This window comes from Scardinius erythrophthalmus (genome assembly GCF_964197995.2).
Source record: "Scardinius erythrophthalmus genome assembly, chromosome: 2".
Classification (NCBI taxonomy): Eukaryota; Metazoa; Chordata; class Actinopteri; order Cypriniformes; family Leuciscidae; genus Scardinius; species Scardinius erythrophthalmus.
This window is the reverse complement of record NC_138222.1, coordinates 6,233,760-6,246,548: the sequence shown is the minus strand read 5'-3', so window position 1 is coordinate 6,246,548 and position 12,789 is coordinate 6,233,760. Positions and strand designations below refer to the sequence as shown.

Sequence of the window (12,789 nt, the reverse complement as noted above, 5' to 3'; positions counted from 1 at the left end):
GCTGTGGTGTCCTACATAAATCGCCAGGGCGGTCTGAAATCCATATCCCTGTACAGGCTGGCGAAACGCCTCCTGCTATGGGCTCAGCACAACTTACGCTCGCTGAGAGCAGTGCATGTACCTGGGCTTCAGAATGTGGGCCCAGACAGACTGTCCAGGAACAATGTTCCCCCGGGCGAATGGTCTCTACACCCACAAACAGTCCGGCTGTTGTGGGAGAGATTCGGCAGAGCGGAGGTGGACCTTTTCGCGTCCCGCGAAAACGCGCACTGCCCCGCGTTCTTTTCAAAGACCGACAGCGCGCTGTCCCGGAAGTGGCCGCGCTGCCCGTTATACGCTTTTCCCCCCGTCTCCCTCCTGCCACAGGTGCTGGAACGGGCCAGGGAAACGAAATGCCCAGTCCTGCTTGTAGCTCCGTTCTGGGAGAACCAGACATGGTTCCCAGTTCTGATGCAGTTGGCAGATATCGCTCCATGGCCGCTGCCGTTGAGGAGAGATCTCCTCTCGCAGGCCGGGGGCTCGATTTGGCACCCACACCCGGAACTGTGGTCCCTTCACGTGTGGGTGCTCAACGGATACCCGTTGGTCTCACAGAGGGAGTCGTGAATACCATCACTCAGGCTAGAGCACCGTCGACACGGCGGCTTTATGCTTCGAAGTGGTCGGTTTTCTCCGGCTGGTGTGCAGCTCGGAGCATTTCACCCCTCGAATGTGAGGTAACGGAGGTTCTCTCCTTCCTACAAGAGCTGTTGGATAAGGGCAGATCCCCTTCCACGCTTAAAGTGTATGTGGCGGCTATTTCAGCGTTCTTTGGTTCAACGCTGGGTCAGTCGCTGGGAAGGAATGATTTAGTCATCCGCTTCCTCAGGGGAGCTAGGAGACTGAATCCGCCCAGACCTCCTTCAGTTCCTTTGTGGGACCTTTCTACGGTCCTAGCGGCCATGGAAGGTGCCCCTTTCGAGCCTATCCAGTCTATTAGCCTCAAACATTTGTCTTTCAAAACAGTGTTTTTGATGGCTCTCGCTTCAGTGAAGCGCATAGGCGACCTGCACGCGCTCTCTGTGAGCCCGGCGTGCTTGGAGTTTGGTCCTAATGACTCTAAAGTCATACTCAAACCTAAGCATGGCTATGTGCCGAAATCCCTCAACACGCCTTTTCGGGCTCAGGTTATATCCCTGGCTGCCCTGCCGGCATCGAGTGAGGAAGGGGATTCGAGTTTTCTTTGCCCTGTTAGGGCTTTAAGAGCTTATATGTCCCGCTCTGCTGTCTTCAGACAGACAGAGCAGCTCTTTGTCTCGTTCAGCGGACGTTCCAAAGGAATGGCTGTTTCGAAACAAAGTCTATCCAGATGGATAGTTGACGCCATAGCGCTGGCTTATACTGCCAAGGGCATTCCATGCCCTTTGGGAGTCAGAGCGCACTCTACGAGAAGCGTTGCTTCTTCGTGGGCTTGGTCCAGCGGGATTTCCCTACAGGATATATGTACGGCGGCAGGTTGGGCCTCGCCGTCTACATTTATCAGGTTTTATAACCTAGAGGTTCCCGCCTTGCAGGCTAAGCTTTTGTCGGTGTAATCTGTTCAGCCGTCTAATCAGACCGCTGAAACTCATGCGCTATGCGCTACCGACTATCTTGGGCAGAACTGTGTAAGACCCACATTTCCACATTAGTTCAGGTTCCCTACCCTGTCTATGTGATGATTATATTTGCGTCTGTGGACATGTTTTTTCTACGACGCTAAAATTTAGGGAATTAAGGCTCTCACCCTTATTCCCTGACTCTGTGTGAGTCAATCTGGTGATTATGCACTGTATGCCTGAAAAAGCTTCCGGTGATCAGTGTTTTTATCCCAGCACGCACGGCGTTTTGCAAGGGGTTCCCGTAGCGTTTTGATAAAACGCAGTACGAGAGGACTCTCGTAAGAGAACGTACTCGGTTACTAACGTAACCTCGGTTCTCTCTAGAAGAGGGAACGAGTACTGCGTTCTCTGCCGTGCGTACGGTTCACTCTGGTTCGCTTCGGCGATCAAAATCAAGTGAGTCAGCCTTCTCGAGCTCCTTTTATAGAGGTAAGCCACGCCCGTTTCGGCGGGAAGTGGCGAGGAGGGCGCGAAGCGCCCTCATTGGCCTGATGTCATCCCAGGCCTCGCTCGATAGGCTTAAGCAGTTGCCGCAGAGCAGCCAATGAGCGAGCAAGCCGTCTCGCCATAGCTGTCTGCTGCTGCCGCAACGCGTTTTACATATATGAAAATTAAAGGATAATTTTTTGCTTCAGTGTTTCGTGAAAAGAGACTTTTCCCGTAGCGTTTTGATAAAACGCAGTACTCGTTCCCTCTTCTAGAGAGAACCGAGGTTACGTTAGTAACCGAGTACGTTTTCGTCTATGTAATTTCAGTACTTTCCTGTATATGACTCTTTGTAATTGTTACAGGTATGTTAACAAAGTAATGGTACAGGACCTGAAAACTGGGCAGAAGTGGCACTTCCTGTGCAGCTCGTGGTTGGCCATTGACTTGGGAGAATGCACACTAGATAAAGTATTTCCAGTTGCAACAGAAATGGACTTAAAAAGGTTTAGGTATGTAGCTGTGAGATGACAAAAACGTTTGGGACAAGAACTAATTATAATTTTCACAAAATGTGGTACAATTTTTTTGGTATTTTCTCATTAATGTTTAATTTATTGTCTTCAACTGTTACAGTAATTTGTTCTTCATGAAGACTGCAAAAGATTTCCGTGATGGTCACATCTGGTTCTCTGTAATCAGTTGTCCCCCAAGTAGTAATTTCACACGGGTACAGCGTGTCTCCTGCTGTTGTTCGCTGCTGCTCTGCACCATGTTGACCAGTATCATGTTCTGGGGTATCCCGTCAGACCCCTCAGAGCAGACCATGGACCTAGGTATGGCCAATAAAACATTAATCTAACAATGTCTTACTTCAACTAGAAAGCTCTTATCAGCAAAGGAGAACATGTTCATCCATAGCTGTGTCCCAATACAGAGGCTGCATCCTTCGAAGGGTGTGGATTTATATTATAAGGAAACACCAGTACTTTGTTTAGGCTTGGTTTGTAGGGAATTACAAACCTGCGTACATATATTCAAACGCACATAACTATAGAACCAATTCTTAATGCGCATGTGAACGCCATCAGCGTTTCTCACAGGTTCGCGTTTAAAGTCTGTGTAGAGAGAATTGTGTCGTCTTAGCGGCCCCTAATTTAATAACAAATGATTGTTGCGACGGAAGCGAATCAATCATAACTAACCTTAGCTGGAAAATAACTTTATTAAAGAACCGCTATAAAGCCAAATCAATCTCTGTTACCATAAATAATACGTTTATCTCTCTCTGTAAAGCTGCTTTGAAACAATCTACATTGTTAAAAGCGCTATATAAATGAAGATGACTTGACTTGACTTGACTTGATTTCAAGGGCCACGCCTTCAAAGTCTGCGAAAGTTGAACCGAGCTTTGTTAAATGGGACTGTCTAGCTTACGGAGGATTGCTCTTGTCGCCTGAGACAGCTGCTGTTGACAAGTGGCAGTCTGTTTGTTCTGAACTATTCTGAAATTTATATTCAACTGTCGGAAAAAGAAAAGTTCTGTCAACCTGTCAATCTTAGTAAGATATGTCAACATTGGAACCACTTTAATGTTTTTTTTTTTTTTTTTTTTTTTTTACATTTGTATCGTTAGATAGAGTAACTTGAAATCTAACTCTTACATTTAAAAGTGTAACCTGCTATTTTCTCTCAAAAAATCGAGTTGTTATTAGGGTTGGGTATCGTTTGAATTTTAGCAATTCCGATTCTGCTTGAACCATTAACACAAATCAGCAGCAACTAGACTAACTAACTGTCACTTTAAGGCTGCAATGAAGCACATAACACAGGAGATTCAGAGAAATAAACTGTATTTAATCATATATCCATGGACAAACTCAGGAGAATGCACTTTTGGGATATAGACTTGGGGTATAGGCTTTGTGACCTGGGAAAAGGCCGCATTTGAAGGAGCCTTTAAAACTGGACATCCTTCGTTGCGCCGCTTTTGCATTTGGCCTTAGAATGATGCAGCCTCTAAATTGGGACACAGCTCATTATTCAGTCCGTACACTACGTACTGCATTTGACTATGGGATGTTGTACTCCAGCAAGGCTTGCTGAAGTCACCCTTGTGCACTAAGGGCATAAAGTGTCACATTTATGAAACAATTATGCAATTACATGTGCCTTACAACTCTTTTTTATGCCAATAGTTAATCACATTGCACCCCCTAGCTGAACTGTTAGTAACACAAAGTTTAAAACAAAACTGACAAATGTTCAACATTTTTGTTGCTTAGCTCTCACATGTGGGTTTTGTCTAGTGATTTATGCAAGACTCTCTTCTCTCCGTCTGTGCTGATCTGGGGTGCGTTTCCCAAAGCCAACTATGATCACAATTTCCATTGTTACCAACACAATTCAATTAAACTTGCGACCACAGTTGGCTTAGGCTAACAACGATTTCTGGAAACGCACCCCTGGAAAATAAGTTAAAGGTGAGGGCAGGTAAAGTCTTTGAAGGACACAATGGCAGGGATCGATTACTATGATAAAAAAACACAAGAGGTCCTGTAGAAAGCAAGAGGGCCTTTGTACATAAGGGTCTAAAGTCCTGGGAAGGGTTGCACCAGCCGTTCGTAAGTTCTTTCTTAAATTGGAATGTAAAGTCCACACTAGAGGCTTAGTAACTACTAGCTAGTTTGTAACTAACTTTGTACTTTATTCGTTTGCACCATGTGTTCTTAAGGCAGAACATAGCTAGTCGTAAGCTCTCCATAAAGAAATGCATAGTCGTATTATTATGATGTTTACCAATATTCCAATAGCCGCCTTCAAATACGTGAGCAGAAGTTCTGTTGAAATGCGGGGAATTTCATTTTATCCTTCATTCTAACTACTTTTACCTCACGTAACAAATGTTAAAAAGTTTCCATTAAATACGATACTGTTACGGTCTGGTGTGATGAAGAGAACGCACGATAAAGAAGAATACATTGGAACAATATTTAATGATTAACTTGGAGAAGTACAAAGAATACCACAACCAAAACCAAATACAAACGCTTAGGGAGAACGCAGGGTATATATACATATGGCAAACAAAGGGTTAGGATAGGGTGGGGTTAGGGTTACAAAAAAACAAAAACAAATGACATTTATTGATTATGACTGATTTTATATGACACGCACAACACGGAGTGATGCGCACACAGCGGCGTGCTGTGTTGAAGAGCCGTTAACATGGTAATCTCATCACATAATGTTCTGTCTATTAAAATGTAAGCAAGTGTACATGTCAGCATTATCATATACTGTATGTCTAAAGAATTAAAGTCTGTCAGGTAAAACAAGAGCTCATTGATGCAGTTCAGTCAGTCTGCTATTTTATTCCAACCATTACTCCTGATCAGAGGTTTCCATAAATATTTAGTTTATATGTAGAGTTATGCTTCAACTAAGTTTACTGGTTCAACGCAAAAATATTTAGTTGTGCGTAAGTTATAACTTAGTGCTCAATTACGTCAAAACTAGGCTAAGTTGTAACTTGTGCAAAGCTGGTGCAACCGGCCCCTGATATCTCTATTTTCATTCTAGATTCCTGTAGAGAGAGGGTACTTGGCGGTTATGTCAATGCCATGAGGGTTTCAGTGAGACCATGCCTGCTGCACACTTACTTGCTTAGACCTTATTAAGTCAGCGGCTCCGTAATGGGGTCCCTGGTTTTGGATGCTCGGTGTCTCGAAATAACCCCTTAGGATCTTTAGATTTGAGGGTTCTATCACAGAGAATCTTATTAATACTCATCTAAGCAAAAAGCGTTGCCGATTTCCACATGGAATTGAGCCCCACTTAGACCTTGATTTAGTGTAGTGTAGTAAAGGGATCTGCAGCAAGTTACTTGAGAGCACAATATCCTTTAGGATTGCCATCACTTCCCTCATTCTGGTAACAGCACTTACAGACATAATTTAAAGTCTTTGCTTGACTCAGAACATAATTACATTTATAATAATGAGATTTCTGTCCTTGCATGGGTTACAGGTAAGATTGAGTTCACCTGGCAACAGGTCATGATTGGCATCCAAAGTTCCATTATCATGTTTCCTATCAATCTCCTTATTGTGAGCATCTTCAGAAATGCTCGTCCAAGAGAGCAAAAGTCTGAATCGTCTTCAAAGCAGCAGTCAAAGACAGATCCCACAAAGCAAGCCAAAACTGGACGTGTGTCTCCAAATCCGCCTTCACACTATAATCATAAGGATATCACACCCGACACTGTGATAAAGGCAAGTCCTACTCAAGAATTTGATCCTGCATAGGTCCATCTCTCACTCATAATGATTGCGGTTTTATGACTTTTTAATATTTTCTTTTTCAGGACATCAAACGAATAGCACAGTCACTCTATAAGGTCATGAGAATACCTGTTCCCAGGATAGAACTGGACTCCACCAAAACAGATATTAATAATCTGCTGTCATTGGTTGAAGAGATCATTTGCCAACACAATCAAGTTGGAAATGAGTTTTACACTGACTCTTCTAAAAAGGAGCAAACTCTTGTGGCTTCCCTAGGGTGTATAAATCTGAAAGGTGAGTCCACCCATAGCAGCCTGTATAATATGTCTTAGCTCCAGACAATGTGAAACATGAACTTGAATGTCAATTAAAACTTGAACTTTAGTTAGAAAACCACTGGCATTTGTAAAGTTGGGTTGGATAGAGCAACCCTAACTTTGGTGAGTGTCATTTGACAACTAAAGCAATATTCTTTAGTATTCCAAGTTCCTAGTTGTCTGGAATGCAGTATGACTGGAATGCTTTGAGATTGGAAGTGGAGTATTCCCACCTCCATTCACACTCCTATTTGAGTATTCCCACCTCCAACTTTGAATGGAGCTCAGCATACAAACATACATTATTATATGTGAAACAATATTTTTTGTTCCTCTTGCAGAGAGCAGTATTTGTGAGAGCTCAGAGCGAAATGAAAAATACAGCATCTACAGCCAGTATCTCTACAAACAACTCCAAAATGTGGAGAAAGAGCTGAGACTGCTGGGGCCTTCATCCTTCTCTAAGCCAGATGGCTACAAACGGGCTGTATTGCAGGTCCAAGGCATGAAGAACCAACTTGAACCTCATGTCTCCTCCTGTTCTGCCAGTGATCTGCATACTCGTAGCTCCAGCCCAACAGAGGGCAGCAGTGGAAACAGCAAAAAGTGTTGTCAGAAAGGCTTGCCCTGGTGGTTTGTGTTCATTGGTTGGTTTCTTGTTATAGCCACCAGTGGTGTTTCAGCATACTTCACTATGATGTATGGCTTGAACTATGGCAAGGATCGCTCCATTAGCTGGCTCATCTCAATGGTGGTGTCGTTCTTTGAAAGCCTCTTCATCACTCAACCTGTAAAAGTAAGAGATGGAATAAAAAATACATTTTATGAGACCTTTTTTAAATTTTAAGATTGTACATTATCTGTATTGTACATTACCAATTCCTGTAAAGCTTGTGGTTACACGATTGTCCGTTAGTTGTTTTGTTGCTACAGAGACTTGTTGATCTTGTATTGGTTTCTTTAGGTACTGGGCTTTGCAGTCTTTTTTGCTTTGGTACTCAAAACTGTTGATCAAGAAGAGTATGGAGATGTCACGATTGACGGGACTCTACCCAACACCGGTAACGAGTGCATTTACAGTATCCTCTTTGGTAATCACATTATTAGTGTGGCAAATCTTCAGATAAAACATCTGTCCACAGATGATCCTGATGCAGTCAGAATTGCCAGGAGAGACAGCACATGTAGTTTCTATCAGCCTCCTCCTCCCACCGACATCGAAAGGATGAAAAACAACATGATCAAGGAGCAGAAAGTTTTCGCACTCATCCGGGAGATTCTCAGTAAGAAGGACACAATTACTCTTTAATTAATTGAACAGATCAGCTTGTTTGACAGCCTTTTACATTGCAGTTTATGTGGGATTCCTGTGGATGCTTCTCTTGGTCGCATATGCTCAGCGAGATCCAAATGCGTACTACCTCACTCAGCACATCCGGCAGAGCTTCAGAAGTGGCATTTCAGAGAGTATGAACCATAAAGATATATTCAACTGGGCAAAATCCTCCTTGCTCGGTAATCTGTTTGGGGAATATCCAGGTATTTCCTTCAATATGTATTCTCTACATACTTGATCAAGGTTAAAAACTGCTTGTTTATTTTACCTCTAGACCTAAATGTTCTTTGTTGTATGTTACCTTTTCAGGCTTCATAACCGATGGAAACTCAAAACTTGTTGGCAACGCTCGACTCCGTCAGGTTAGGGTGAAAAAAGACTCTTGTGAAGTTGCCAAGACCATGCAGTTCGCTATTCCTGATTGCCATGCCCCATACTCCTGGGAAGCGGAGGACATGAGCTCTTATGGTCCAGGGTGGAACCAGACTAAAAATGTGAATGGCTATCAGACTGTACCCACACCGTGGCACTACCAAACTCAGGCCAAACTCCGGGCAAACTCTATTTGGGGTGGATTGGCGCTTTACAGAGGTGGAGGATTTGTGGTGGACCTAGGCCCGGATAAAAAGAATGCTAGCAGGTAGCATAATGTGTAACAAGTAGTACAGTAGTAACATTTGAAGTGGATCAAAAAAGTCCATCAAAGTTGTCCTAAGACAAGAATGGGTATCGTTGTAATCCATGTATAACTTTGATGAAAGGTTTTGATCCATTTCAAATGTTGACTACTGTGGTTTCAAGTAGAAGCTAGACCAAGTGATCTTTCCTTTCCCATCCTACAGACTTCTAAAGTATCTTCTTGACGACGTCTGGCTGGACGTGTATACACGGGCTGTCTTTGCGGAGTTCACAGTTTATAATGCAAATGTGAACCTCTTCTGCATTGTGACTCTCATATTTGAGACCACAGGAGTAGGTAAGGCATCTCCTGTTGAAATCCTCATAAGATTCTCATGTTCTCAAAGTCTGGACTCACAGTCATTTTATTGTTTTTGCAGGTGCATTTCAATATCGCAGTGAGGTGCAGACTGTCCATCTTTATCAGTCCACTGGTGGCTTTCATGTATTTGTTATGGCATCAGAGGCCATCTATTTCCTCTTCATTCTCTACTACATGTTTGTGCAGGTCAGCTCTCCCATGGAACACTAACATAAGATGGTGTATTTGCATCAGTGAAGTTATAATGCACAATATCTTCTGGATTTTAACAGGGCAAACTAATGAAGCAGCAGAAATGGGCATATTTCAGAAGCAAGTGGAATCTTTTGGAATTGGTCATCATTATTCTAAGTTGGAGCGCATTATCTGTGTTTGTCAAGAGGACAATACTGGGTAACCGGGACATTGACTACTACCAAAATAACAAAGACATGTGAGTGAAAGTCTTAAACCCTTTCAGATCAATGACTGTGTTCGGAATGGAATGCTAGACTTCTACATACTGCACAAAATAGACTTGATACTTCAAAATTCTTCGCAATTTATACGACTGGTTCTCTAACAGGTTTGTCAGTTTTTATGAGACTGCCACGGCAGATGCTGTACTGGGGTATCTAATAGCCTTCTTAGTTCTGCTGGCCACCATCAAGCTGTGGCATCTGCTGAGACTCAACCCCAAGCTACACATGATCACCTCTACACTGCAGCGAGCATGGACAGATATCTCAGGCTTCATCGTGGTCATGACCATCATGTTTTTGGCCTATTCCATTGCTGTGAGTATCATATTCCCACACAATTTGTGGAATCTAGACAACGTTTAGGGGCAACAACAGAGGCAGCTCTCGGAGGGCCACAATTCTCCAGAGTTTAGTCCCAACCCTGCTACAACACACCTACCTACGGAAGCTTGTTTCCACTATAAGTAAAAAGGTCACAATTTTCTCTCACAATTGCGTGGTATAAAGTCGCAATTGCGATTCATAAAGTCAGAATTGTGGGATATAAACTCGCAATTCTGAGGAAAAAAGTCGGTCTTTTTTCCTTAGAATTGGACTTTATCACTCGCACTTCTGAGAAAAGATCGCAATTGTGAGTTAAAAAGTCGCAATTATCTTTTAAAATGTTTTATCCTGTGGCGGAAACGAGCATTCATACCTACCTGTAATTTCCAAGTAATCCGGAAGAACATGATTAGCTGGATCAGGTGTGTCTAATTAGGGTTGAAGCTAAACTCTGCAGGACTGGGATCCTCCTGGATCTGAGTTTGGCTCCACTGGCCTACAAGCTCCTGAAAGTACAAAGTAGCAGTTCACACTACTTATGCACTATATTACAAGTCTTCTTAAGTCATACGATAGCAGCGTGAGGTACAAACTGAAATGCAAGTTATTTGCATTACACCATAGCTCCCATTTGTATATTACGCACATTTATTCTGATGGCGAGACATAAGAACCAATGCCATTTGATGCTAATTTTGAGTATGCACAAGAACATTTACATGCATTAGTCTGGCGATGTACATATTGACTGCCCATTTACGTTTGTCCAAAATGTTTAAATTTTGTATCCCATTAGTGCAATTTAATGTACGGTTGGAGGCTCTACTCGTACAGAACTCTGCTTGAGGCTGCACAGACCATTATTTGCCTACAACTAGGTATCTTTAACTATGATGAGGTAAATATACTGGCCTATACTGAATTACTCTGCCAGTCTGGTTAAGAACTTCTATTGTTCATTGTATCATTTCCTTCTACCAACAGGTTTTGGATTACAATCCAGTTCTGGGTGCTTTCCTCATCGGATCCTGTATTATCTTTATGACGTTCGTAGTGCTCAACCTCTTCATATCCGCGATATTGGTGGCTTTCAACGAAGAGCAACTTCATCCCACAGTAAATCTCTCATAATCAATTAATCCAGTGCTGTCACCTTTCTAAATCAGTTAATTGAACGGTCATCTCTTTTCCCTCAGCCCTCTGAAGAAGAGGAGATCGTAGATCTGATGCTGATGAAGATCTGCAGTCTCCTTGGCATCAAGTGCAAGAAAAAGCATATCGATGCAGACGCTTCAAAGACTACAGCTTCAGTCACATCGTAGAAATGACGCTTATCTTTATAACCATGTGATAGTCAATCCAAGCTTTATTGTAAAATGCCTCTTGGTCTTTGGAAACTTAGTAATTGTTCTTGTACATTACTATAATCTTAAAAAGCTTATTCCATTTATCTTGCAGATTGTTTCTATTAGGTCGGTTGGGACGTTTGTCAATGCTATTATTACAAATATTAAGCATGAAATATGGAACTCTGTCTGGTCATTTTTGCCCTTTTTTCTTTTCTGTGGCATAATTCTAGAACAAAACGTGCCGTAAAGTGACCATCTGGGAAATTGTGAAAGCTGTTTAAACTAACACATTGCATACAAGTATTGAAACACGAAGGGATCTGACTCATATACACCACCAATGTTTCTGCCATGCATTTAAGTCTCTTTTTTTAATGCAGCAAGTCAATCAATACAAATTGACTCAGTCAATGACCTCAATGACTTCTATAAAAAAAACTGCCCTGTGACTGTTTTTCAGGCGTCAACTTCAAATGACTTGAACAGGACAGTAAGCTCATCCGCATAACCATGAAAAAGAAGGAACAAAGAGGCCTTTGGGTGCCCAGCCATTATAAATGTCTAGAATGTTCCAGACATAGCAAAAAGACCTAAATCAGTCAGTCATACAAATAATTCATCAAGTTTAGAGACTTTTTTCCCAATTGGTTTCATTGGCAACAAAGTTTTTGCAACTATCAGTGTCTGTAATGTGTGTTGAGGAGTCTATGTCAGCCTCTAGAACAATATGCAAAACGGTTGTGAAATTTGGCATTCTTATTGGACAGGCATTACTGGTGGCAATTTTGAGGTCTGTCTTTAAAAAAAACTCCCCAGACCCTTTATTCAGTGTACATGGTTTCAATTTCCAGTCAAGCAGAATCACTTTCCTAGATTAGTTTTGCGGTATACCATGTTAAATTCAAATTACACAATCTTATTTCAGCGTTTCATTAGAGAACTGACCAACACAGACACGTTATAGAGAATTAAGAGGAAACAGATGGCCTTTGATGTCATAACATTAACAAATACAAGAAAGCCACCAGTGGACTGATGGACAGTCTGCACTTCACTTATGAAAAGTTATCAAAGCTTTTTGAATAACCAAAACAATTTTAGTGAAATGCAGGGATCTTCATTCCTGATCCTAGAGATCCACTTTCATGTGAAGTTTTGTTCAACGGGCGGTGATTATTTATTTTTTTACTCATGTCAAATATATCTGTATACTATACATATATCAGTCCAACTTTATGTATAGAGCTGTGATTTTACATTTTATATGTGGAATATATAATATATACACACACAATATTGCTTTATGAGAAAATTTTCCAAAGTTTGCTCAGATCTGGAGTTTCAAACTGTTCATAAAGCCTCCCCAAAACTGCACATTTTGCTCATCTGGGAATCCCCAATCAGGTCATAATGTCCAGTAAGTTTGAAAACCGTTGGCTCAGATTGTGACAAAGTCAAACAACCTGAAATTGTTTTTTATTAGGATCTCTTGGTGGTATTACCAAGACCATGCTTTAGGGACTTGTGGACTTTATTGCATTACGGAGAAAAACAAACAAAAAACTTGTGTACTCAACCTCACATTGTGCATGGCACACAGATATAGTCTCTACTTGCTTCAGTTTTTACCCAGATGAGACCCAATAATAT

The 12,789-nt window shown here is 42.0% G+C and overlaps 1 protein-coding gene across 1 annotated transcript in view; it reads left to right on the top strand.

Moving 5' to 3' along the window:
- The window catches only part of pkd1l2a (polycystic kidney disease 1 like 2a), a gene marked incomplete at its 5' end in the record, with an annotated part of 35,569 nt that extends 24,008 nt beyond the window's left edge, over nt 1-11,561 (top strand). The window contains 16 exons of the mRNA XM_081358353.1: nt 2,432-2,578; nt 2,703-2,902; nt 6,096-6,340; nt 6,433-6,646; nt 7,011-7,465; nt 7,634-7,730; nt 7,812-7,952; nt 8,023-8,208; nt 8,315-8,645; nt 8,848-8,981; nt 9,064-9,191; nt 9,278-9,438; nt 9,571-9,781; nt 10,587-10,688; nt 10,775-10,906; nt 10,987-11,561. Of these exons, the coding sequence (XP_081214479.1) occupies nt 2,432-2,578; nt 2,703-2,902; nt 6,096-6,340; nt 6,433-6,646; nt 7,011-7,465; nt 7,634-7,730; nt 7,812-7,952; nt 8,023-8,208; nt 8,315-8,645; nt 8,848-8,981; nt 9,064-9,191; nt 9,278-9,438; nt 9,571-9,781; nt 10,587-10,688; nt 10,775-10,906; nt 10,987-11,112 (3,010 nt within the window). The 3' untranslated portion in view covers nt 11,113-11,561. The remainder of the gene's footprint in view (nt 1-2,431; nt 2,579-2,702; nt 2,903-6,095; nt 6,341-6,432; nt 6,647-7,010; nt 7,466-7,633; nt 7,731-7,811; nt 7,953-8,022; nt 8,209-8,314; nt 8,646-8,847; nt 8,982-9,063; nt 9,192-9,277; nt 9,439-9,570; nt 9,782-10,586; nt 10,689-10,774; nt 10,907-10,986) is intronic.
- Nucleotides 11,562-12,789: the final 1,228 nt, after the last annotated feature.